This window comes from Cupressus sempervirens, chromosome 10, assembly GCF_028749045.1.
Source record: "Cupressus sempervirens isolate cs-2001-9-10 chromosome 10, ASM2874904v1, whole genome shotgun sequence".
NCBI lineage: Eukaryota > Viridiplantae > Streptophyta > Pinopsida > Cupressales > Cupressaceae > Cupressus > Cupressus sempervirens.
Window position 1 is genome coordinate 118,396,558 of NC_143127.1, and position 26,844 is coordinate 118,423,401.

Genomic DNA, 26,844 nt, shown 5'->3' on the forward strand with positions numbered 1-26,844 from the left:
ATAAGCTATCACCCACACAAGGTGGAATCACATGTCCACCAAAGATGGATCATCCTCCATTATGCAATGAAGTATGTAAAATGATGAGGATGATAATGTGATATATGCACTAAAGGTGGAATGAGATTACAACTTTGACCACCTAGAGTGGAATTCTCCTACACCATGTGTTTAATTGAGGTGTAAACTCCCAAGTGTCCCAATCACAAACTACTATGCAATGCATTATCCTAAGTAAGCTTAAGTAAGTGTAATTAGTGAATATTTAATTACACCAATAGTTAGATTCTTATGGACCAGTATTTGGGTGTTCTATCTAGATGCTAGAGGATTAAGCTCTGTTCTGGAGATAATTCAAAACTCTCGCTTTCAATCACTATTTAATGAACAGGTATCAAGGCATTCCAACCCTGACTCCTGAGGATTAAGCCTCGTTATGGGGATAGTTCTATGAATCATGATTAATCTTGTCAGCATCTAGTGGACAGGTATCAGGGCAATCTAACCTTGACTGAGAATTCAGTCTCGTTCTGGGAACAATTCTGTGAAGTTTGATAATCTTTGTTCTTTCATATCAGTATCTAGGCATTCTATTTGGATTCCCTAAGGTTAAGATTTGTTGTGGAGATAACCTTAAAAAGCTCATCAATTGGTCTATGTGTCATCGGTCTCGAAACCAATCTCACTTCTTGGTCTATATTCTCAAACTTTTGATTTCTTTGAATCAACATGTTGCTCGCACATTCATTCAAAGAGGGGCAAATGCAATACCCCTAAATTGGCACATTGATATTCTTAACCAATTTTGGTCTATCAATCTTACTTAAAGTCCTATTGTACTAGGCAATTCGAATTTTGATAATCTCTACTTGACCTAAGTGTTAAATGCAGAAAATCATCAATCTGCATTAATCACCCACTTTATTTAATTCCTAAATCAAGATTGAATTAGCAAAGGTAAACATATTAATTGAATTGATTTAATTACAAGTCTTGGTACTTTTATTAAATTAAATTCACCCCTTCAGCTAAATACACATGAGAATTAAATATATTTGATTTAATTAATGCACCCTCATTCTAATTATTGAATTTCATTATTCAATTAATTGGATTAATCATTTATGAGGTCATATTTAACCCATTAAATCAAATATCTTCTATTATATTATCTCTTCAGTTCATAATTGGAAATACTGAGTGGATTGGAATTAGAAAAGGAATTAGATCGGTTAACTCCTATCACACTCAAAAGTGATCAGTTAACTTCCTTTCAATGAGGGAATTTTCTATTCTGACTGGATCTCATCTTCAATCTCAACTATTCATTCAATTTGATCTCAATCGTTGATCAAATTCCAGGATTCAATTTAAGAAACCTTCAACTCCTCATTTTGGAGGATGCACATAGAAAGTATCGAATTAATGTCAATTTGATTACTCAATTTCCTGCATTCAAAGTTGATCTTGTTTTTATGCTCATCATATAGATTACAATGCATTCATTTAGATTAATTTGTTTTATATCATTCTCAGATTAATATGCTCATCATTTAGCTCAATCTTGCATTCATTCAAATCCTTTGTACTAGTGGTCTGATTGTTGATCTCTCAAATCTGAGAGTAGATAGCAAAATCCATTTAGTTAGAAGGCAACAGATTGATTTGTCGGATCATACCGAATGGACAATCCTATGTTCACTTTGGGATGTTACTGACATGTAAGGATCATGTTGAAGTGTTTGGTGAATTTAGAGGCCCACAATTAGCACATACACCAATAAACTTAGATAGATACAGACAACGTTGAACAATAAATATAGTTGTAGTTCCAATTGCAATACAAGCGTGACACACACACACACACACACACACACAATTGCAAACATAGATGAAGTTTCAGATGTGCCACATCCGAAGTGTAGTAGTACACAAGCAAAATAGGGTGAAGGGTTGAAACCCACCAAAATCGAAAAAGCTAAATAGGGAAGATCGTCCACTTCCGAAAAGGCAAACAATACTCCAATAGAAATCTGCAATACAAAGAAATAATCCAAATTGCATTCCTAAACAATTCAACCCCACAAACATAAATGCCCCATCAAGTGAGAAACTAAGTGCCAACAAGAGGCACGACAAACACCTACCAAAACAATTAAATTTAAAATGAGTCCAAGATATGCTAAATCAATTGACTCATAAGCAAAGGTTCAATAATTTATTTATTTTATGTCGAGAACATTACAAAAGATAGGTTAAGCTTATTTCCCATAGTTAATAATCTCTTGCATTGTCGAGAATAAATGCTAAATCATTTGCACTTTGGAAAGTTGGAAGTCCAATGAATGAATAATGCCAATACCTTTGTAATACTAGCATATCACACATTCCAACTAAGTAAAGATCCAATTTGAGGATACCTTAGAATTGCTCTCTCAATCACATGATCCATATATATTATTTAGTATGACCTTCCTTGTTCACGAGAGTGTTGGCAATTTGGCGTTCCATTTGAAATACTAGGTATTCAATTATGCATGTTGGAGTAGTCATAAAACTACATCAACACCACCCACATGTTGATTTACCTCCTTAGGCTTGGAGGAACAATATAACAAAAAATGGTATATTCTTTGTTTTGCCTAATCAATTGCTCCTTTCTTTGGTCAAATGGTGAAAAACAAAAATCTAAAAATCACAACATTAACATGTCTATTTCTATGTTTGCTCATTTATTGTAAATCTTGACCAAGAAGCTTGCTAACTTGCTAACTTGTAAAACATGCTCTTAAAATAAGTCATTTAGATTGCCCATCTTAAAAGTATTCTTGAAAGCCCTAGAATACCCCTATAATGCACTCTATGATAAGTATCATTGAATTCCAACCAAATCTTTACTACAAAAAGATGAAATTCTCACTTTTTTGAAAAAATAAAGTACTACTAGCTTTCAACCACATCTTCACACACACACAGATATATAATTTTCCTTTTCTTTTTTCTTATTTGGAGTAGATGGGTTCTTTCTTCTTTGGGGTAGTCCATCAAACTGCTTTATCCATCTTTTTTAAAATAAAGTACTACTCACTTTCAACCACACACACATATATTCTTTTTTCCTTTTTCTTTTTTCTTCTTTGGGATAGATGGTTTCTTTCTTCTTTGGGGTAGTCCATCTACCCGCTTTATGCATCTAAGGTGATGAGATAAACTTATTCCATACTTTCAACCACATATTTACTAAAAAGAATGCTCCTTTCCTCCCACTTTTCGCTCACGTAGTCAATCCACCCATTTTATGCATCTCTTGATGAGGTAAACTCCCTACTCATTGAAATATTACCTTGACCAATTTATGCATCTTAAGGTGACAAGGTAAATTCACTCCCTTCTAGTTCAAATTAGTTTACTTCTACCTTGCATTTCAAATCACAATCGCCTTGGAAATTTTAGTGAGTAATGTTGGAGGAACATTTACCTTCCTTTGACTCTTTTATGTTTTTATGTGTGTTATGCTTTCATCCTTTTGGCTTGTGTGCCATACTTTCAAAATATAGGCCCAAATCTAATAATCTTCCTTTTAATAAGATGGATTGAAGCATTCCTTGACCATTCTTATCGAGTCCTCCACAGCCCATTCGTTCTTTCTCGAGTCTTAGAACCCTATATCCTCGTATGTATTTCTCCAAGGGTCCTTTTGGTTCTTGGAAGATGACAAGAGTTGGCTTTTATAAAATCCAAATATGAAAATTTTTGCGTTTGTTTCAAAATTGGCAAAATGGAATTAGCATCCCTTACTTCCAAATTTGGCTCAAAACTAAGTTTTCCAACTTTCGGATATGAAATTTTTTGCGTTTGTTTCAAAATTGGCAAATTGAAATTAGCATAAGTGACTTCTAATCTTGGCTCAAAACCAAGTTTTTCAACTTCCTACTAGCAAGTAGGAATTGAAAATCAAAAGCTGGTTATGTTTTTTAAGGAGTGTAAAAACAATAGATTGGACTACTTTTTAAAATTTGCCTTCCAACTCCAAGCTTACACATAAAAATGTGTTTCACATGCATCTTCCGAGTGAAACAAACGATTCAAGTAAAATCCCAAAAATTGAAATAAAGATTTGCAAAACCTTGATTTGACTATAAATCAAGGTTTGTAGAAATCCAAGATTTTTAAATTCCACAAACCAATCGAACCCTAAACTTCTATGATTAAAAGTATTAGACACCATTTTTAATGGTTGTTCTTGAATAAGGGTGGTTCACTCTATCTTGTTCACTCTATCTTGTTAACTCCATCATGTTGGGATATTTATAGCAATTAATGCTTCGCTATGAACACTTGCCTCATTTTCTCAAAGATTTAAAAATTCAACTAGTTTAATTCTTATTAGTTCACAAAATTATCTTTCAAATGATGTGCTTCCCCCATAAAGTCTCTCTTCCCCCATAAAGTCTCTCTTTATAGATTTCGTTGATGGTCTAATTTTCAAATATCTTGTCACTCTTGTACCTAGTAACGATATCTTGTACCCAATAATGACTGACCTGCAACGGCACTGTCCAGCAACATATTTGCACCTTGGTAAAAAAACATATTACTTACAAGCAATAGTATGTTAGTAATTTGCTTGTTATGTTAGCAATAATGTTAGCAAATTACTAACACATTAATACAATTTGCTAACATAATTGCTAACATACTATTGTTTGTAAACAATATATTTTTTACCGAGGTGCAAATAAGTTGTTGCGTAGACAATGCCACCTGCAACACGTAGAGAAGAATTAGGAAAAATTCAATCAAAAAGTTATTACAAACCTCAAAGAACTTGCATCTCTCGTACCATTTGATCTGTCACTTCACCGGATAATATACTTTACTTGATGCGACCAAATGGGAGCGCGAATTGAAAGAATACAGGTGTTCTTGCAATTCAAAATGAAAAATGCAACATAACCACAATATTTAGGCTGATGAGCCCTTTAGATAATGGTGGCAAATGCTCCTCTATTAAAATTATTTGCTCAAATAAACAAAGTACAAGCACAAAACATCACACCTTGAGAAACCCTTGTACAATAAAGAAATATGCTCTTCTTACTAAAATGTGTTTGCTCTAAAAAACCAAGTCCAAATACAAAAACATCAGTTATGCCAAATCTAATTATCCACACTCCGCATGCTCTTCGCTCTCTTGTTGCTTCAATTTTGATTCTCTTTCCCTTTTTTCTAGGTATGAGCCACAGGTACAACACCCAATTTTCTTTACAAAGAGATTCAAGCAACCAGACAATTGTGCGCGTCCCCCAGCACTTGTTCTGCCCGTCCCCCAGCACTTGTTCTGCCCTATTCCATTCACTTACAGATAACCTGGAAATGGTCAATGTAATATTCATCATGTTCTTGCTAACAACCCAGGATCTCTTCCTTCCGTATAGACTAGCAGCACAGTTTTGCTGCATAGACTCCAAAACTCCGTAATACAATTATGATCATCTCTGTTACCGGCAATGCAAATCTTAACTCCTCTGTAAGTGCTTGGACAACCCACTCACATAGCTCTTTCATCCGAAGGATTGAAATAATAAAACCAGCATGCGTACATATTGTGCTGCCCGCTGAAAAAAGGACTCCACAGAAGTGTTATTAGTAAAGCCCACTACTATTTGAGTGCCATATTATAAGTTACAGCATTAGGTGCTAATAACTTACTTATTTGTATTGTATGTTGATTATCAGCCCAAGCAATTTCTGCTCTCCCTAAGTCTTCCAGCTTTTTAACTTCCCCTTCCACACGGCGCTTATGGAAGCATTAATTAATTGTTTGCATTACTTTTTTTTAAAACATTGCACCTGCTATTATTTGCTGGAGCAAGATTGCTTGACCTCAATGGGAACAGCATCTTATTTGTCTTTGTTGATTTCTCTAAGCTTTAAAATTCGTAGCTCATTGCAACATTTCACTTTTAGAACTCATTCGCTGATGCATTTTGGTCACAGTATCAACCGGCTATTCAAGCACCTACCTGACATATCAAGCTATATAATAATTAAATTCTCAAGCAGAACAAAAGAGAAATCTATGGTACCAAAATTATTTACACAGTTACGCACAACTCTCTAAAGCATTGCTTCTGTTATGAAAAAACATTTACATAGTACAGCTCTAAAGATTCCCAAATGATAAAATATTATTCAATGTAGCTGAATGAACTTCAGATGTCACTAAATTTAGAAACAAAGCCAAGGTGGACTCAAAAAGCTATAACCGGAATACTCGCTCAGCTAACATGTTTCTCAATCCAACTACAGGGAATATCTGAGTTTGAAAAAGAGAACTAAATTTAGGAAGTTATGATTGAGCTTGACTGTAAACCAGTTGAGAAGGCACACTTTGGCTACTGTGAGAAACGTATCGCCTTTGGTAATGAAACTCCCATCTTCGACAGAATAAAGAGTATTAAATAACATATAAAGCAAGCTTCTTACTATATCATAGGAAACGGCAGGATATGCTTGATAAGAGGTACCACTCAAATTGTGTACATCAGGTTACTTGAGAATACTTTGCTGTACTCAGAAAACAAGTGCAAAGATCCAGAATAATTAAAGTTGTATTGCTACTTTGGTATGCTTCAATGTGGCATCCAAATCAATGATGCCTATCCGTAGACTATGAATGGAGACAAGTAGAATAAAAAACTTGTGACAGAAACAGCCCCTTGCATGTCAATCAAAAAAATGTTGCTCGGTTTGTTATTTGGGTATAGCTTTTCCCTGACTGACAATGCCAAAAGATGTAGCTCGGAACAGATGAAGCACTGACCCAGTAGCCCAAATGATCCAAATGCTACTTTTAAGTTCAAACAAATTCTTCGGTCAACCAAGAGCCAGGAAGAATTACTTAGGAAGGAGATTTCAACCACCATTTCTACCATCATGCAATAACAATATTTCAATCCCAAGTGCTCCAACCAGACTCTGGTGCTGTTTTAACAAGACAGGAGATCACTGAAGCTCAATTACTGGATAGGGCCAGGAACAATTTTAGTTTACAGTACGTCTCGGAGACAAAAAGAGGACTGATATCTAAGACTCAACATTCACCTAAGGAGTCCCCTTTTCTTAGCAATACATCACTTCCAGATTTGTTTGCACACTCGAAAATATTTAGACCCTTTCAGGAGACTCACCCTGTGAAGGGCAGAAATCAATTTCATCAGCTACATGAGATCCTCCTGCAAGTATTGTCATTACATCCGTAGCACTATTTGCTTGCATCTTCAATTGTGATATTTGACACACTGACTTTAACTTGTCTGTTCTGTAAGGCATTAAGTTCATTTGACTTGGCAGTGACTCAACAAATGGACCTTTTGTAGCAGTGCGATTGAAAAGTAGGCTGTTCCAATTTTGTTTAGTGCTTGCTGAAGCTTGATCACTATCATCTGGACTGTCTCCTCCAGATGCTTCATATCCATCACTTGTAGATCTGCAAAGCCGAACTCCTTTTGTGAAGGACAAAGGAGCAGCCAACTGGTTTGGTGGAATTTTACTTGCTGTCGATTCTCTAAATGGTTGAATATCAGGAGATGTCAGGCTACTCTCTGGTGATGATGCAATCTGCCCACCATTAGACATTGCAAGGCTAGTGCGGAAGGCATTCCGAGCCTCAAACTGCAAAGGAGCCAATCTAGAAGAGCTTTCAGCAACTGAATGATTAATATTCATGCTATCATGGTCAACAGAGTGACCTGCTTTCATCGGAGGTTTCATAGGAAACCTACCTGACCTGGAAGCTCTTGTTATTGCAAAATTTTGTGGTGGAGATTGTTGATGGCCTCTTTTGTAACTACGTTTCTTGTACTGAAATCGAGGTATATTATCTGTGTTTATATCTCTACTACTACTCCCCAAACTGCTAGCAGTGTCTATTCCTGCTGCTTTATCTTGCCTAGAAATAGGCTGCAGAACTTTCGATTTTTTCCTTGCTTGGGCAGCTGCCTTTGACACCTCTTCAGCATTCAAGCGAGCTAGAGTCCAAGGACTTATCTTCACTGTCCCACTGTTTCTCTGCCCCGCACGTCCACCTTGCTTCCTATTGGCATGCATGTTGCCTGTCTCGAGGGAGGATGCAGCTCCTTCTGGTCGCAATACAGAGAACTGAAAAAGCATCATAAGTTTCAGCAAATACCGTGCATGAATAACAGCTAAAGTGGAGTCAGATAAAACTGCTAAAGTGGAGTCAGATAAAACTAACTTAAAGAAATTTCTGTACCTGATCCTCCACAAAGAGTCGTGGTGGTGTGCACCATGCTCCCTTGTGTAGAGCACTAACTGAACTTGCACTGCTCATTGCTGTGGCAGAGCTTAAAGGTGACATCTGAGTGCTTTGCACTCCTTCCATGGCTTCTTGTTCTTGTTCCCTCATTGCTATTATGTAATCATAGGTGCTGATGCCCTGGAATTGACCAGACAATCACTATAGATTTAGCCTAGTGAAGTGAATATTGGCTCCATTTTTTAGATTAGGAAATAACTGCATACCTTTTTCATCAGTAGAACGTGAAAGAAGAAGAGCTGCCCAAGAGGAAGTGAAGCAACCATAGCCAATACAGTGCAAGATGCCTGACATACAGAATTATTGACTAATTAGACTAGTACCTTGATAGTCACAACACTAAATGCTCAAGTTTAAACAGAATTTGATATGTATCAAAGCATTGGGATCCAAAAATAGAGAAATACTCACAACCACAATGACAAATGGCACCAAAGAAAAGCTGCTGCCCAGCTTAGTATTGATCTCCACATCAAAGCGACTCCGGTTGACAAAACAGCAAACAAGCACAATGATTCCTATCACCCACTGCAGAATAAGCTGCAACCCCAAGTCCAAGATGTACACATGATGAACACCTGTCAATAATCACGCAAAGTGGGAAAAACTAAATAAATGCTTCCTACAAGTCAATGCAATCTAGAAGAAAGAGAAGTTCCATTCCTAAGAATGCCGTGCAAAACAAACATAGTTTTACAAGTGGAATCCAAATGAATACCCCTAACCCCAGTCAAGTACCCTACAATTGCCTATTGCACTGCTCCAAGTATAAAAGAAAATTGAATGAGCATAAAGAGGCTAAGTGAAACTATGATTTTGTTGGAACTAAGAAACTTCCAAACAAGAATCTTATACTGTGATCGTGTGATCTGAAAAGTGCTCTAATATGCAACAAAAGGGAAATAAATCCGAATAAGAAAAATAACATATCAAAGGAGAAAATTGTATTCGACCCACAACTAAAAGAACATCACTCTTGCAATGTAGATGAATTCATTTTTGTATCATAGACAAGGGGGGAAATGAAATCAAAACTTACCAGGAGAAGAGCTGACACCATTAGGACAAAAAAACCCTTGTAGTTCTTTCTACCAATACAGTTGTTGATCCACTGCACCGAAACATTTACAAATTAGCATCAAGATTAAACAAAATACATTGGAAACTATAATGAACTGAAGAAAGCAGAAATATATCTATATTGCATACCCGACAATGATGATCAAAACCATCAACACATTTGTCACAGACTCTACAATGCTTACTAAACTTGAAGACCTGCAAAAGCGATAACACATTTAGAATTTTCCGAGTCCTTGGATGATCAACCCTAGCATCACCAACAGTAATATATTCTGTACATTGGAATTCAAGATACAGAGTTGTCGCCAAAAGCAAAAAGTGTTGTCTATTAATATCCTCTTCATATACTTTTTGCAACCTATGACGGTATGCTATCATCAGAGTTCAACTACTCACAGGGTACCATAAGTGTGTTGCCTATTAAACTTCTCTTCATGCTTACCGCAATCTACAGTAGCATACTATCATCCTAATTTGACTACTCAGCAGGAATTGCCAAGTACTCGCAAGTTTTTTCTGGGCACCATGTTTTTTCAATATTTACCGAGTCTTCCTGTCATGTTTTTGGCAAGGCTTGTCCTGTTACTTGCGAAAAATATTTGCAACACCCAAGGCAAGACTCGTGCTGTGCTCAAATGGACCTAGACATAAAATTTAAAAACATGCATAAATTTTTTGCCTTGCATGCATGATTCTTAATATGTGTTGAAGTCAAATATAAAGCTGATCACAATTTGTTTTGAGGATGGCCAAAAGGGTCCAAAATATTGGGGTTGCAGAGACATATAAAGTGGGAGGGGCAGCAATTAAACATAATATATAATTAATAACTGAATTTTAACATAGTTTAATTAAAAAATAGTTTAAATAAACTACGAGACACTAAAAATTTAAAAATGTTAACGTATATTCATATCTACTTAAACTCTAACCATGAGCCTATAAAAAGTATATAACTCTTTAGAACTTCTCTGATATTGAAAGGGAGCCACCATAAAGGTGTCTAAGCCAATGTCAATCTAAAGAGGGATTCAATCATGATGCCAATGAATTAAATTAATTCAGAGTAAGTTTTATATGAACAAACCATAAATACTGAGTGCAAGATCTTCAAGTTCCAATTAGTAAGGATAAGATCTTGTCAGGGAATCATAGTTGTTGGGTAGAAGCACATTCAAGAAATCGTGATTACTAAATGCAATTAGCTCACTTGGTGTAAGTTTTATGTACGTAATGAGCCCAAACACCTGATATATATTATGGGATTTGTTGTTCTCTGAAAGGTCCACCTCATTTGCTACCTCACCAACCCACCTTACAATCTTTACAAGGTCCATAAAATCATGTGTGACATCCCCTTTTTGATATAGGATTTAATAATAAATAATAAAATTAAAATTAAAATATAAAAATAAATAAATAATAATAAATTATAGTATAATATAATTACAAGACATCTCAATTTTGTGAAGTCTCTGAAGAGATGATTACAAAATGAAAAGATAGTCAAGACTAATAATTATAGTCAATGACAAATTCATAAGGATATTAAAGTGACTAGTTATTCATAAACACAATATCAAGGATGTCTGTTGACAGATGAGAGCCATCCAATTATAATGACAAGTCTCCCATTAACTTTTAAAAGATATTAGCAGCAATTAAAATTGTGTATATCACTGTGAGTTCCGTTCCAAAGAGCAATGATTTGGACATGGAAGTATCATTACCAACATTAAATATTAATTATCGATCACCTTCATCTACAGCAACTAAGACAAAGTAATGCCAGCAATGCTACAGTGACAGCGTCATAGTAACATGTCAGCAATATACACATAGCTAGCCAGCACTCAAATGTCTTCTTGGAGTAATACACAAGGATGAAGATCAAAAAGCAACTGCTGTGAGCTTCTTTCTTGAGTTCAAGTCAGTCTTTGGTATTGAGAATACCTATAATTTGCATGGGACTCCATTGCTACACTTTAGCTCAAATTCCTCCAGTTGGTGTGAGACACCCATGAGGCATTAGCAGCATATTTCCCTTGGCACAGAGCTATTATTCTGGGTGGCACTTCTCATTATTAATATCGAAAGGGAATATATTGCTAAAACCAACAGTGTTGTGTGCATCATTTGCTAAGTAGATTGTGGACTGAAAACGAAGTAAAATCCTAGGTGAAGGTGAAAGGTTGTGGCCTTCAGACAGACAATTATAAAGTTATAATATGTTATCAAGTGGGAACAATGATTCTATCATCCTAGCACAATTTTAAAGATTAAGCGATCCATTATCCTGATTTAGTAAAACATCAATTAGTGAGAAGAAAAAGCTAATCAGTGTATGACTAACCAATTATGTTATGCAATTAGCTTACAAAGAGAGGCAATTACGAAGTGTCCTTGGGATGCAATTTATCATCCCATCCATTAATTGATTTGGATAATCAAAGAGGATCACAGAAAAGGTAATATGTATCATCAGTATTGAGAAAAGGAATTAAAATCATATTTAATTGCTTGCAAGGATAGTGTGACAGCAAGTTGCATGCTGCAACTGAGACATGCATTAATACTGATTTACAGAATATTATATCAGAATACTGTTAGGATTTAAAGGCCAATATAGCTCTGATAGATATGCATACTGTATGCTATATTTTACATCATTTATGTTGTAATATATATATATATATATATATATATATATATATATATATATATATATATATATATATATATATATATATATATATATTCCTAATCCATTTGAAGTACACTTTTAGTCATTCCTTAATCACTTGCTATAGCCCCTCAAGAGGATAAGTTAATGTTGTGCAGGGAGAGGCGAAGTAAATCCTCACAAGGTAGGTGTGTGTCCTGCAATGCACAAGTAAACATATTTCCAATGCCACGAGCGAAAAGTCCCAAGATGTAGCATGCACCTCGAATACCTTGAGGGAGCGAGCTTGTAGAATGGTATCCAAGCCCCCTATGACAAGTAAATCCCCAACCTCCTTGGGGTTGATGTTTAGGAGTGAGGTAAGGAATTGGAGCTTAGGTATGTTAACTGCCAAGTGTATTATGAATTATTCATTGTTTCTTTATTCAATTCAATTTAAATGCATAGTGATGTATGCGTAATAATTGGAAATGGGCAGCTTACTAGTACATTATAGAGACTAAGTAAATTGCCATTCCAAGCACAATCCAAACCCTAGTTGAGAATTGTGCAGTCAATCAAGTCCCAGCAAGGGACATAACATCATGGTTTCAACTTCTCGCTTTCTTGAGGACAGATTGTCTATAGGGTTGTAAACTCAAGAATAACATATCTCCATTTTCATGAATCATCTTGGTTCAATAGCAATCAGTTGTAAGTTCTCTTTGAGTGCTTTCACAATGTCTTCCACTTTTCTAAGTCAAATCTTTAGCTCCTAATACTTTGAGTATACAAAAGAACCAAATCTATGAATAAAATAGCATCATAGCCATAGAGTGCCTTAAACAAAGTCCAAGCTATAGACATGGTCAGTAGAATTGTAGCAACACTCTCCCCAAAGCACCATTTAACCCAAGATGTTTGTGTCAGCAATATAAGCCTGTGTTGTCATTGATGTCAACCTGACGAGAGGAGAGATCCAAAAATATGGGTTCATATGTTTTCTAGTGTTGCCCTAGAGCGAGCATGTGTTGTTTCTAGAATGTTATAATATCAAAAGATCAAAAATGCAAGAAAAGAATCTTTGAAGTGTCTGTTTGTTCTCTAGTGTTTGCCCAACAATATGTGTTGTTTCTGGAATGTTATAATATTGGAAGATCAAAAATGCAAGAAAAGTCTTTGAAGACTATGTAGGAGAACACTAGACATTCCTCCACACTTCTTGATGGGAGCTTGCAGTTCTGGATATAATTTTTATGTTCCTCGGATGTTGCACTATTATGTTTTCTGGTACTTGGCATTACAGTTGATGCGGTTGGTAGTTAAAGTTTACTAATAATGAGGCTCCCTTAAGACTAGTCTAGAGAAGCTTCACATTGCTCCGCAATGTCATTTCCAGTCTTGTGGTTTGAAGAACATGTTCAAATTATCTGTGCAATGTCTCAGTTCAATTGTCAGTTGTTGGTTTGCTCTCCAAGATCTGTTGTGAAGTTTTGTTTCTCAGTAGTGTGGTTTATGTTAGTCTCTGCCCAACTCAGTTTTATTGTTTGGATCGCATTCTTTTGGTCTAGACTTACACTGGGAGTTGAATTGAGATGCAATGGTCTTAATGTGGCATGTGAAGATCCGCATTGAATCATTTGCTATCAAATTAAGTTTTTGGGCCAACTAATCATGCACTACATTGTTTATCTACATGCACTACATTGTTTATCTACATGTTACATTTGACATTGATTTTGGAGGATGCGTTGTTGCCCTTAACCCATTTGGTGCTACTCAAAAAGATATGATATATTTAGGTCCCCTTAATCTCCTTAAGTGAACCACAATCACTACAGTTGAGTATGGTGGTCGACTTATTGGAATTAGGTTTGTTCAATTTGCGACCAACCTAATTGAGAGCTTTTATTGATGAAGTTGCCACATATAGAAGATCAATTCAGCAAGTTGATGTGTGGATTGAATGTAAATCAAGTTGCAAAGAAGTGCAAAGATCAATTTGATGATGTTGCCTCCCAATGGTTGCATTTTGTTTTGGTAATTTTCATCCAAGCTAGAATCTTGAACTGATCTCCATACTCTATTATTCTGGCCTTGGGATTGTGAGATGCACACAATACGATTATGATTCCTTTTGTTCATTTTGATATCACTGCTATGTTAGGCATAGTTTCTACTTGTGATTAAGTGATAATCATACACGCATGATGACTGTGATGTTGCGACACGATGTTCTATGACAATATTTGGCTTATATAGCATATGAGTTAAATTTTTATTGCATGGCTTATGCTGTGATTTTCTGATGATCTCACTGATGTATGTACCAATGGTAACTCTATTATGGTTGTCTATCATGCTTAGATGTTATTTGGATTGAGGATCACTATTGGGGTACCAAGAGCATTGCTTCCGAACCGAAGCTTGGGTTCCCATAGAATTGTAGGTTTGGTCGAATACAAAGCATCTAACAATCTACATTCCCCATTTAAAGTCTACTAATAGAATAGGTCGTCTGGATGATAAGCTGTGATCAATCACGACCCACAACCATCATATTACTCTCCTTTTGGGTATTGCCCTATTATTTTAATGGGCGGATTACATAGAGAACATAAAAATAAATATATGTTTTTTATGGCCATTTAATGCTATTAAGTGCTTTGAGTTGAAGAAAATGCTATTATGATGTTTAAATGAGGATAATTATGAAAGGAACGGTTTCATAACATTCAAATGAATAAGAATGATTATGTTGCTAAAACATCTTTTCATTAGTTGCATTTTGGATTATTTCATATATGTGCTTCAACAATTTATATTGTGAGCAACTACACTTCGTGTTTGTGTTTTGGTGAACGGGTACCAAACATTGAGTCCACCTAGCTTCATAGGTCTGAGCATGTCTTTAGAGTTACAAGATATAGTCACTTTGGCTACCAACCTACCTAGTCAATATCATTCTATGTTAGAATGATGTGGTTGTTTTGCATTATATACCTTTTGGTCGTTGATCTCATTGTATATTACAAATGACCAATATCTCTTTGTGCGCATTCTAGGTGATACACAATGATTTCAATTATATAATTCATATTATATGTTAATTGATATAATTAAACTTTGATTATTTAAATCGTCAGCAATGTACCTTTGGCATAGTTTGATTAGTGGAATTGATTTAATTTAACTAATGGGCTTTTGGGAATTTAAATAGGGCTTCAAGTGATTTATTATTTTAATTAAATTATTTAACTGTAGAAAATGTTTTTTTTTCAAAAAGGTCTTTATATTTTGAAGTTAAGTCTTTTTAAGAGATTAATATTATTAGTTTGTTAATATTATAGATTAATATTATAATGATTGATTGACCAAATTGATTTGTTAGTATGATATAATCAAAATAAGGAGTTTATGTATTTATTTTTAGGGTAATAGAATATATGTATTTAGAATATATTCATATTGTACATTAGTAGGGCTCATGACAAAAATAATATTGTAATTAATTATTAATATGAGGGGTTGGATCTCGCCATGGTTTTCTCACTTCGATTTTCACATAAGTATCTAGTGTTTATGTGTATATTATTCATTGCCCTATCTTTCTTTGAGGTTAAGTTGGTTAAAGTTAATTATTGTGAGGTTGTGATTACAAAAGTTGAAGTATATGTTCAAGAAATATTCAAACCCCCTTCACCCCACTCTAAATCTTGTAATGTGTTCAGGTGATCATACAACGCAAATCCTTAAGTAACCTTGAATCCATTTGTTCACAATTTTTATAGGTCCTTTGCTCTAAAAATGATAGCGCTAGATGCTTGTAGTCAATTTTGTGCTTGTTAATCAAAATGCTAGGTGGTATCTATTCTACATCAAAACTACTCCAATCCCCTCTCTTGAAGCATCACATTCTAAAACAATGTGGAACTGAGAAATCTAGAATAGCCAAAGCACCGATGTCAGGTATTGCTCAATCCTCAAAGCTCAATCACATTTCACAAGCCCTTATCCAACGATAAAGCAAAAGGAATTTGGTACTTTTACTCTGTTTATCCACAATGGACTAAATATCAACACGATAGGACCTCCTTTCCTTGGATGGACTTAAAAGAACATGAACTTATTACCTCCTTATGCTTATCAAATGTTCTTTGTGAGTGGGTGCTCCAAGAGGCACTTCTCTTTGTCAAATCCATCAATGGGGCTACAAGTTGTGAGAGTCTCTTCACAAGCCTCTAGTGCTACGTACTAAGTCAAATTTCCTCAAATTTGACAAATTCCTTAGTTTTTATAAATCATGTATTGTCTTGATATTTTTACTTACCCTTTGGGCACCAATCCTAAATTCCAAATATAAATTTTCAATCAAGACAAACTCAAATTTTGATACATTGGAATAAAATGAACGTTATTCAAGTATGTTGAGTGCCTCATCTATGTGCTTCAAGCAATCCTATAATGTCTGACTGTGTCATGAAAGAAAGCTTGTACAAATTTTCTCAATTGCAAAATAAATACTTAATACATGCATGATTAAAAGGTGTTTAGTGCACTAGTTAGCCCAAATGGCATGATGAACAATTCATAGTTCCCACAGTGACATCTAAAAGTTGTTTTGTGTACATTCTCTGTTAACCATATTGGGTAAAGAAATCAATGCATACAAACAATAGAAAAGAATAGCAAAACTCCTTATATTATTTGTATATGCCAAAACATTACATTATGCTTGATCAAATGATTACAATGATTACTCAAAAGGTGTATATATACTTCCTGAGGAACCTTCCCAAAGGAGTCCATCAGCTACATACAACATGTCAATTACAAACTACTTACCGACAACGTCGACTACAAAATATAAAATCTACCAACGACATCAATCCATCAACTACACAATGTTTACGACGACATCAACCTGTCGGCTACAAAATATTTACCAACGACATCAAGTGGAAAATGCGAGCAGTTGCCAGAAAGATGTGTGGGATTGAAAGAAAATCACAAAAGATGGTGTTTCGTATGGCTTCGAAAGTGCTAATTTGGTCTTGGCGACGAGGGGCGCTACCCCTCGACCCTACCCTATATTGCAACAAGGAGTGCACCCCAAGACCTCGTAGGTTATCAGTCATGGGAAGTGTGACCAATTGATGAGACCTGGAGCTACTGCAAGCATGGAGTGTTTGTGTACCAAAGGCACTTGGAGTAGGTGTTGGACGTGAAACTGTCTTGGTGGATGTATAGAGAGTTCGAGAGGAGTTGATCATCCAGTTGAAGGCAATATGGCGACACTTGGCTCAGTGAACCCAGAGTTGGCAACACAGGTGGCTATCAAGGTCAACTTGATTAAAGGAGACAATATTGTGTTCACAGAGGCTATAGATGCAACATATTTTGGAGACCAGTTAGTGTATTACATTTTGTTAATTTGTCCTGGATATGTTGTTATTGTATTTTGTAATTGTCATCCAGAGAGGACTTTTTCTTTTGGGGGGGATGATGTCGTCAATAGAAACTGTAACCGACAGGGTGTTGTCATCGGTAAAGATTTTGTAGTCGACGGGCCAATGGGTTCATGTCATCAGTAAAGATTTTGTAACTAACAAGTAGATTAGTATTGTTATGTAGCCGACAGACCCCTTCAAGAAGGTTTGACGGAAAGTATTTATACCCCGTCTGGGATCACTATAAATCATCTTATGCTCTATATGTAATCTCTTGGATATGTGAATAAAAGAGTTCTACTGTTGTTGTTATTGTTCATTGTCTGTGTGCGTTAATTGATAAATCTATGCAGTAAACATTCTCCACCTTTAAAATTTATCTGATGATACCCCACCCTAAGTCAATCTTGGAGAAGTACACGTCATGATGATGCCCTACCCAAACTCAATCTTGGAGTACACACCATGAAGCATATTGTCAACTCATTGATCCTAGGTATGGGGTTAGTCAAAAACCTAAAAATTGACAACATATTCTTTTTGGGTTTTTGAGATCTCTTCAGCATCATCCTTCAAATTCTTGAGGTCTACTATTTTTTTGCTTCGAAAACATGCCTTTACAAAAATTCTCTTTTTTATTGAAAAACGTGCAATGGCATCATTAACCAATATTCTACTCGAGAACAATTCAAAGTTTAATGGTTGAAATTATGGCACTTGGAAGCAATGGATCATAGCAATTTTTGAATATCAAAATACTAATTAGATTATTCTGGGTGTTACAAAGCATCTAACTACCCCTGGTACTGATCAAGTATACATGGGCTCTGAATAATCGAGAGGAAATGATGCTTCTCAAATTATCTGTGATTGATGATCAGCTCTCTCAAATTCCATCAGGCAAGACAACTATCGAGATATGAGCACATCTCAAAGGTCTTTATGAGACTTTTGACAAAAGCAAAGCTTTCTTCTTGAAGAACACTCTATTCTCTATTATCATGGATGAGCAAACATCGCTTCAGGCTCTCACTTGAATATGATTCAAAAAATCCATGATCAATTGCTTGCCATCAATCGCAAGATGGAGGAAGAGGGCATCATGGTTATCACTCTCAGGAGTCTACCAAAGTCCTACAAGCATTTTATCAAAACTCTCAACATCACATCTTCTAGTGTTGATCTGAAGTTCACTAATCTTTGCACACTTCTACTTCAGCAAGATTGGTGGAAACAACAGTGGTAGCACTTCTAGCTCCACCTTCACAGAGCAAGCCTTTGCTGCTAAATCCTTTCAAAAGGAGAAAGGCCAATCTCGGCAATCTTCTCAACAGAAATCCTCTGCTCCTGATTCAGAAGGCTCTCGGAAGAAGAACATTCAATGCAACCATTGCAACAAGTTTGGTCGCATGAAGGTTGAATGTCAAAAGCCCTTAGCTGCCCTATCTAAGCGATCTAGTTCACAGCCCACAACAAACAATGCAAAGCACCTTGAGTACACGAAATCTACCTTTTATGCTTTTTGACAATTTCGTGCTCTGGATAGATCAACCATTAAGGGAGGGTATTACAATAATAGATAGTTTATATTATCTTTGTATAGTATCTAATAGTTATCAATTGTAATCTTCTAGTAAATATTAGAATGTTTCTAATATTTAGTTTTCTGTTTCTAGAATAGAATGTTTCTAATACTTAGTTTTCTGTTTCTAAAATAGAATATTTCTATTCTTTACGATTGTTTCTTAGAGAAACATCATTCAGTCTCTTGTATAAATTGATATCTTGGTCATTGTTAATAACAAGCAAATATTTTCCACTTACTTCAGTAATAATTTCATTGTAGTATATATTGGTAAAACATCACACACAATTGAAAATTGGATGGAACCAAATTTTTAACTGAAAAATCGAAAGTTTTTTGAAGATGCAATCTGCTCCAAATTTTTAGCAATTTTATACAGCAGTTCAGCAAAAATCACAGTTTCAGACTTGATGCCCTTATGTCACTATGGCAATATCATTTATTAAGACGTAACCCTAATTTACCATTTTTTAAATCCCTAACCCTAACCAAACTAAAGCCCAGTTCTTTTAAAAGATCTTTATATTTTGGTTCGCTGATTTACTCCCATGAATGAATTCTGCAACAACAATAATTTATGTAGCTGTAAGGACAAAGGACTGGCTGCAATCAAATAGGAATTCTAGTGCTATTTTATCACATCAAAACTAGCCTGCAGCCCAAAGACCCTCAAGATAAATGACAACAAAAGTATAAGTAAATTGGGAAGCAAGAACCTCATCCCAATAAATGGAAGTCCAGATGGCTAATAATGCATAAAAATTTATCTGCAAACAAGTTTAGGAAAGGTGGATATCACAGATGATTTTTACATTCTGTGAGAAAGTGGTGATATCTGACCAAATACTTGAAGAACATGCAATTACAAGAGGGTTTTGTGGTTGGTGTCAAGTTGAATTCAACTTTCTTTTTACTCTCCCACTTTCCTGACCAGGATAATTTACGAGGATCCTTGCACAATAAGACCAGAAACATAAGTCCATGGAAAGGCTTTGACTGACACAATTAATTCCATCTAGTGTGCAAGATACAAACTGAAGTTACAGAAGTGAATACAACTCCCTTCTTCGTACCAGTTAGTTGTGAGTGATTGTACAAGAGTTGGTTTTTATTGGGCAGGCTAAGCTATATGTGAACATTTTACCTGTTGGGGCTCTGGCCCAGGTGCAAACTGTCCATATCTGAGAAGAGATTCTTTTGGCGTGCATAATGAAATTTCTTCCACCCGTTTTCTGGGCTTCCTTTTTTTTTTTTTTGTACTTTCATAAAACCAAGCATCAACCAGACACCAACTCCCTAAATTAGATTGCTTTTAATTTTTTATTATATCTAAAACATACCTCCACTTCACACAGGCTGCAATAAAGCATGTCATCATCACAAATTTGCTCTTCCACAGACTGCTTTCTTGAACAGGAATTCTTGCATGCAGAAACCAAAGAGAACCAGGAACATAGAACCATGCACAAAGCCATAAGGTCATTGCAAACACTCTTTTTTCCAGTTAAATTCCGTGATTTGTTTACTGGCAGCACAGTCACCAAAGGCCCCTCTGACTGAACCTTTTCTCCAATAGAATCAGTATTTGTGCCATCAATTGAAGGAGCGGACCCAGTTAATGGGTTTTTGGTAGATGATGCCTTCCTGGAAACAGAAACACTTCCATACTTTTTAGATCTGAATACACCAGGATCTCCTGGATCAGTTGCTGCACACCATATATAAAGGCAGAACACAGATGTCACCTGCAAATATTATAAAGCAAATCAGTATAAAAGTAGTTGTCAGAACAATAATATTGATCAAAAAAATTGAATTTTCAACGGCATCAACTACAACAGAGTCTCTGAAAACAATTTAAGCTTTCAAATAGCTGATTTAAAGATGCTAATATATTGTACACAGAAAATCAATTAACTTAGACTTGTGCCTACACAGAATGTTTATATACAATAGGATAGACCCAAGCTGTATAAACAGGACAAACAAGTCTGGACTTCAATATGAAGAACCAACCAAAATAAGGAAAATGGTACAGTTAACTTCACATGACTAGCTTAAAAACAATCAATTTAAGAACTATAGATAAACACTGAACAGGTAAAGGCAGATGACTTATGCATAAGAAACATGCCACGTTAAATTTCACATAAAACCACAATCATTAAAGTCCTAAATAAACCTCCACAGATGATCCTATAAATGTCATGATCAAACAGGGGACACCTCATAACCTTATCCCTCTCCATTCAAAAATATCCTTAAAAAAAGAGAAGAAGACACCAGTACATAGCAGAATTTGCAGATAAAGAATGTTCATGATCCACAATATTAAGCCAAGCCACAGAATGTCCAAGTTGGAAATTTTCAGATCCACATCCCAATCTATCCTTCTCTCAAATGGAGACTTTCCTTCCAAGCAAGACACAGGAAATTGAGATCCTGAAACTTCTCTGATCCCAACTAATATTGCTTCACCAAGTGATATGCAATCCAACGCTACTTATTTGCAACTCTTTTAATCATCTTATTTCACTCATATTAACTTTTTGAAACAACATATGGGAGGTCAACTAGCGTGATTCTCATTGATGTTTTTGCTATAAATGTCCTGTAAATCTCTTAGAAACAGCTAGAGGTGTTTCTACTAATGCAATTGATTTCAGAATTACTTCAAAAAATATCTAATCATATTCAAAAGATTCAAATAAGATTCATCTTTACAATTAACACTAAAAATACATTCTCGGCACTTCAGTTTGAATCACAAAGCTGACTCAAACAGTCACTAACAAACAATTAACAAATTTTACACAGCTGTCCATACCTATAAGAAAGGAAAGCTGCTCACAGGATGCATAATTTGTGGATGCTTCCACATTCTTCAGGGCCCTAACTGTAACGAAAGTATCCAATTTTGGTGTAGATTATTATTTTACAACCTAGCCATATATGCCTTCAAATTGCATTGTTCAAGAGGTCCAGATTAGTTAAGCGCCAAAAAGTGTCAGGTTCCTAATAGAAACAAAAGAATACCATTCTTCAAGAAATTCTAGAAACTGAAACAAGCTATAAGCACTAAATGGGGCAATTTTCTTATAGAAATAAAAGAATATAGTTTTGTTAAAAAACTGAAAACTAAAACAAGCTTGCAAGCTTAGATAGTATACAATTACTGCATTCATAAATTAACACGAGGTGATGATTAGCTTTGAGCTGTCAGTATTGGCAGCCAAGTTCATCATAATTTGGATCATTACAATATGCTCAAAAATCTTACAGGAGTCACTCAACATAGAACCGTCTTTATAACTGTACAATGTTCAAACTTTCCTCTTTCCACCAAAGGCCCTAAAAAGTAGTTATAAACCCTTGCAAAAAAGCAAAGTCAAAAATTCAAAACCATTATAAAGGACATTGTCCTAAAAGAATTTGTCATGCTGCTCTCCAATAATAGACTTGCACAATTCTTTGTGTGTACCATTCCACCAGGCATACTAAAGTCAAGTATTAGTTTAAATATAACATACAAATGCAAATATTGAAATCCTGCAAACTCAAAACTGAAGGACTAGAGGCTGATAATTTAAGCTGTCCTAAAATATGTAAACATATGGCATAAAAAGTGCAATTTGTGTGATACAAAGAGCTTATTTATATTTCTCACTCCTCAGGTTATTGTAATAGTCAAGGTCATATTTGACAGTTTTTTGATCTTCTGTAAACAATTATGTTCAGAATAGCTTGCAAGAGAAAAAAAAAACTTAAACCATGCATTGAATTTCATGTACAGTATCTAGATCGAAATGTCCTCCTCACTGGCAATGTTTTTGTGTCAGTAACTGGTAAATATCCAGTTTATAATTGACACGTACAATTCACAAAAGTATGTTACATTTGACTTGATCAATTCAAGAATAGAAAGTTGACAAGACGTGTTATTCTCTCCTAACAAGTTGACATTGTGATTTAGTCATTACACCCCCTTTAAGGGTTAATATTATGCTTCTGGTACAAATTTTAAGTAGAGGACTGATCTGATCATATATTGTTACAAGAAAGATATCTAAAATAGCAAAAGGAAATAAAAGATAACATATTCTAGATTACTCACTCTCAAGGCTAAAAATTTTACTATAAAGGGTCCATAAATAATGCACCCACCGAACCTGCTGTATACTGTTAGCATAGCGTATAGATTGAGGTGAATTCTGTTTCTAATAATAGAACTCTTTCTAATAATAGCAGTTATTGGAACTACCTTGTTTTTGGGGGGAGACAAATGATAGTCTGCTGTAGGATGAACAAGCTGTATTGCACATATGAAGAATTTGAATCGAAGACTTCTTTTCCAATGCCTTTTGGCTGTTCATACAAATGATTCAGCTAGAAATAGGAAATGCATTGTTAAAACGGTATGTAAATTGGTAATTTCTGAAATAAATAAATTTTATGGTGTTTCCCATTAATGATATTGTGGCTGTATATCGTTTCTAGTAATTATCTTTCAGTTCTGTTGCAGCTGATTTCTGATCAATATTGAATTGCTAACTTGCAGAGAAATATATTTGACCACGTCAGCAAACAACTCGAGGTGGTATATATGCCAAACAATCATGATGAGATCAACCTAAACAGCACCCCAACTATATAGAAGGCTTGGCTAATCATGATTAAATGTAATATCCAATTAACATCTACAGAAAATTTCCTATATTACAAAAGCCACCATCAGAACAAATGTTACCCAGTCCAACCATTACAACTAATACATCACACCTCATGCAATTTGCCTAATGCCCAGAACACAGAAAAAGTTTGAATTTCTATTATTCAATATGGATTTTGTCACAAGTAAATCAAACAGCAATTCTAATCAAACTAAAATAATTATGATCGAGGCTTCACGATATTGCAAGTAATACACCGCCAAAGTTGAAAAACACCTAAATTAAGTTAAAATTTGAAATGACAGCTCGATTTTAACAGCCTTCCTGCGTGGGAAACATGAGAAATTGCATCCCTCTGCATCATGGACTATTTCCTATCTCTGCATTGTAAATTAAATTTCCTACGCATGAGATAGCCCGTGATTTTAAAAATTAGATAGCTGGGGCAAGCTAATAAAATCCTAAACAGAGGGATACAGTTTAAAGGGTCCGGAATCTATTGCTCGGTGAGTGAAATCTACAATTAGAACTTAAGGATCACATTTCACAGGAATGTGCCTTTCCTTGTTGGGTTTTATCCTATAAATTTTCAAATGAGATGCGATGCTTTCAAATCCTTTTTCAACATTTCGCCAACCCAATGTTTGAAATCAGCTGATTCTGTGCAATTTAAATCTTCTATCAATACTTAAATCTATCCGAGAGAGGACCAAAAAATTCAAAAAAATGTAACCGAACTCCTATAATCCTGTATCTTATGTGGTCTTATCCAATATATAGTGAATCCTCAAATCCAATTTTTCAAGTGGTAATATCAAGAGTCAAGTAAGTCGAGTAGATGAACTTGAATCTAAAGATAGTGAATCTTCAAAACCCATACATCTACTAGCCAATGTACGAAGTGGATATGCGCAACGAGTCATGTAAACTGAATTGAACCCAACGAAGGAAAAAGGTTTCATATTGTTCACCCTTTCTCAGATCTTGGTAACCACAGAAAAATGGTCTCATGTATTCTACATCTACAAGAGGAAGATGAAAAACAATGATCTGATAAGCATGTACAGACCAGAAACAAATTTAAGATCACGAATTCCGTACCAAGGGTGAGTAGAGGCCGATGCCAATGTACTCAAACAGCTTATTGCCAACAAATGGAACAAAGAAAACATAAAACGCAAATGCTAGAGCAAGGACCACTGCCACAGCAACCACCTACAACAGCAACACAAAAATGGGCATTATTGATTAGCCAGAGCATTAACAGCCACGCATAACCCAAACAAAAGAGTTGAGCGAAACATACCTGAAGGGGGTGGTAAGGTAGCTCCCAACCATGCCTCCTCATTCTGAAGAATTATTATTACTCAGCAGCCCCAAATGCTTAATTCCTCACTTTTAAACGTAAGTCTACAAACACAACCAGATAACAACTTTGCCTAAAGTAAAATACACCTTCATGCAAGGCCTCGCTGAAAAAGAACAGCAGGGCAAGGTGGTCTCGTTTTACTATTCATCGCAAGAATTGAATATTTGCATCCACCTCATACATTCTTGAACACGTTTACCAATCATTACAAACAGACCCCCACCAGGTCCACCATGATCTGTCTGAAATAATCAATAATCCCGCACTGTTCATGGGCTTACCTAAAACTTTAGCTTGAAAACCCAACAATCCCTTGGACCCTCTCGCCTCTCTAGCCAATGGCCCCTTCCTACAACACAAGTTTACTGCCTAGCTTTTCATTCTCCCTTTCACTTTTTTGTCCCCCACTCATCAAAGAAAACACCAGAGGTCACCCATCTGGAGGCCCACCTAAAGGAATAAAATGTCAAGACATGAGAGTTAAATCCACACTGTAAACCCACATGCCTACATCATCACCTTCCTCTCCGCCATTGACCTTCATCTTTTTCACATAAACCAAGTATCAATCGCATCTGCCCCACACAATCTACCAATGCAGGGCAATAAAATACTAACCGAACACTTGCATACAAAAACCCAATCCCTTCCCCATCGATAAGCATCCGAGTATGACACAGACTCTTCCGCTTCTTTCCCTCCTCATCTTTGAATATCACCAACTCTTCTGCGGCTTCTTAAGAGCTCTGGCATGTCCTTACTCTGCCACCTCATTGCATTAAATGCCCACATCAACATGTGGGGCTGTTGGTCTGTTATCATACTTTAACTCTCTACCAGATATCCTATACCTACAGTCTACATTAATATAAAACTCCCATCAAACTCAAATCAAAAACCATGATTACCTTTCTCTGCCTTAAGTTAACCTACCTTTCACTTCAGAACAATGCCCTATTTCTCGTAATTGGTTGCTTTCAAAACTTTTATGGCCGTATTTTTGTCGGATGTCTTCAAGGCACACCAACCCATATGCCCTGCTGCAGCCTATTTGTCCATTGTCCAGCCAACTTTGGAGCCTTTCTAAACGTATAGAATTTGCTTCACTAAATCCTACTAGTAGCTACTCTAGGTCTTAGCGCTTACTTTGCCTTTACCTTTTTATCTTTCTGCGGCTTACCTGGATGAGTATCTTCCCATCCTAATTACCTCCCCTCTTTATTTTTCCTTAAAGGAGGATTCCCCACCATCCTTGCCAAGTATCACAATACTTTTTATAAAGGAGCTCACAAGCGAAAACAACTTTTCTAGAAAGAGAAAAACATCCGAGTTTTTTTAATCCAATGCGGATTACATCTCATAAGTTTTAGATCTGATCTTTTTTGTAAAAGCTTAAAAACGTCGGAATACTTTGGAATTTTTTTGGGCCTGCTTGACTGAACATCTTAATTAATGTAATCTATGAGATTACTGCATTTCCCAAAGTAATTAGGAACCCAAAGAACTTTTCCTGTCTCTTTTGACCGTCAAACTTGAATAGATTTGGACGGCCTAACACTAACGGGCTGAGATTTTGCGAGCATTTAGAAAAACATAATGATTAGATTCATTTGTCCTCCGCTCGTCAGTCTTGTTTGGAGCTCGGTTTTCGTGTGAAATGTCCTTTCCTTATGTCCAAGGATGC

General features: G+C 35.7%; 1 protein-coding gene across 1 annotated transcript; it reads right to left on the reverse strand.

Annotated features, from left to right (window-relative positions):
* Nucleotides 1-6,106: 6,106 nt before the first annotated feature.
* Nucleotides 6,107-26,031, reverse strand: LOC149532877 (DHHC-type zinc finger family protein). Its single transcript, XM_089803366.1, has 9 exons — nt 25,098-26,031; nt 24,893-25,006; nt 20,462-20,866; nt 9,551-9,619; nt 9,381-9,452; nt 8,753-8,881; nt 8,548-8,628; nt 8,279-8,461; nt 6,107-8,163 (listed from the first exon to the last, which is right to left on the reverse strand). Exons 1-9 carry the CDS (start codon nt 25,137-25,139, stop codon nt 7,171-7,173), a joined length of 2,088 nt encoding a protein of 695 aa, XP_089659492.1. The 5' UTR covers nt 25,140-26,031; the 3' UTR covers nt 6,107-7,170.
* Nucleotides 26,032-26,844: the final 813 nt, after the last annotated feature.

Coding starts and splice junctions, on each gene's coding strand:
- LOC149532877 (XM_089803366.1), bottom strand. CDS start 25,139: ATGAGGAGGCATGGTTGGGAGCTACCTTACCACCCCCTTCAG. Junction 25,007..25,097: donor TACCTTACCACCCCCTTCAG/GTATGTTTCGCT, acceptor TTGCTGTTGTAG/GTGGTTGCTGTGGCAGTGGT. Junction 9,453..9,550: donor GTTTTGATCATCATTGTCGG/GTATGCAATATA, acceptor GTTTCGGTGCAG/TGGATCAACAACTGTATTGG.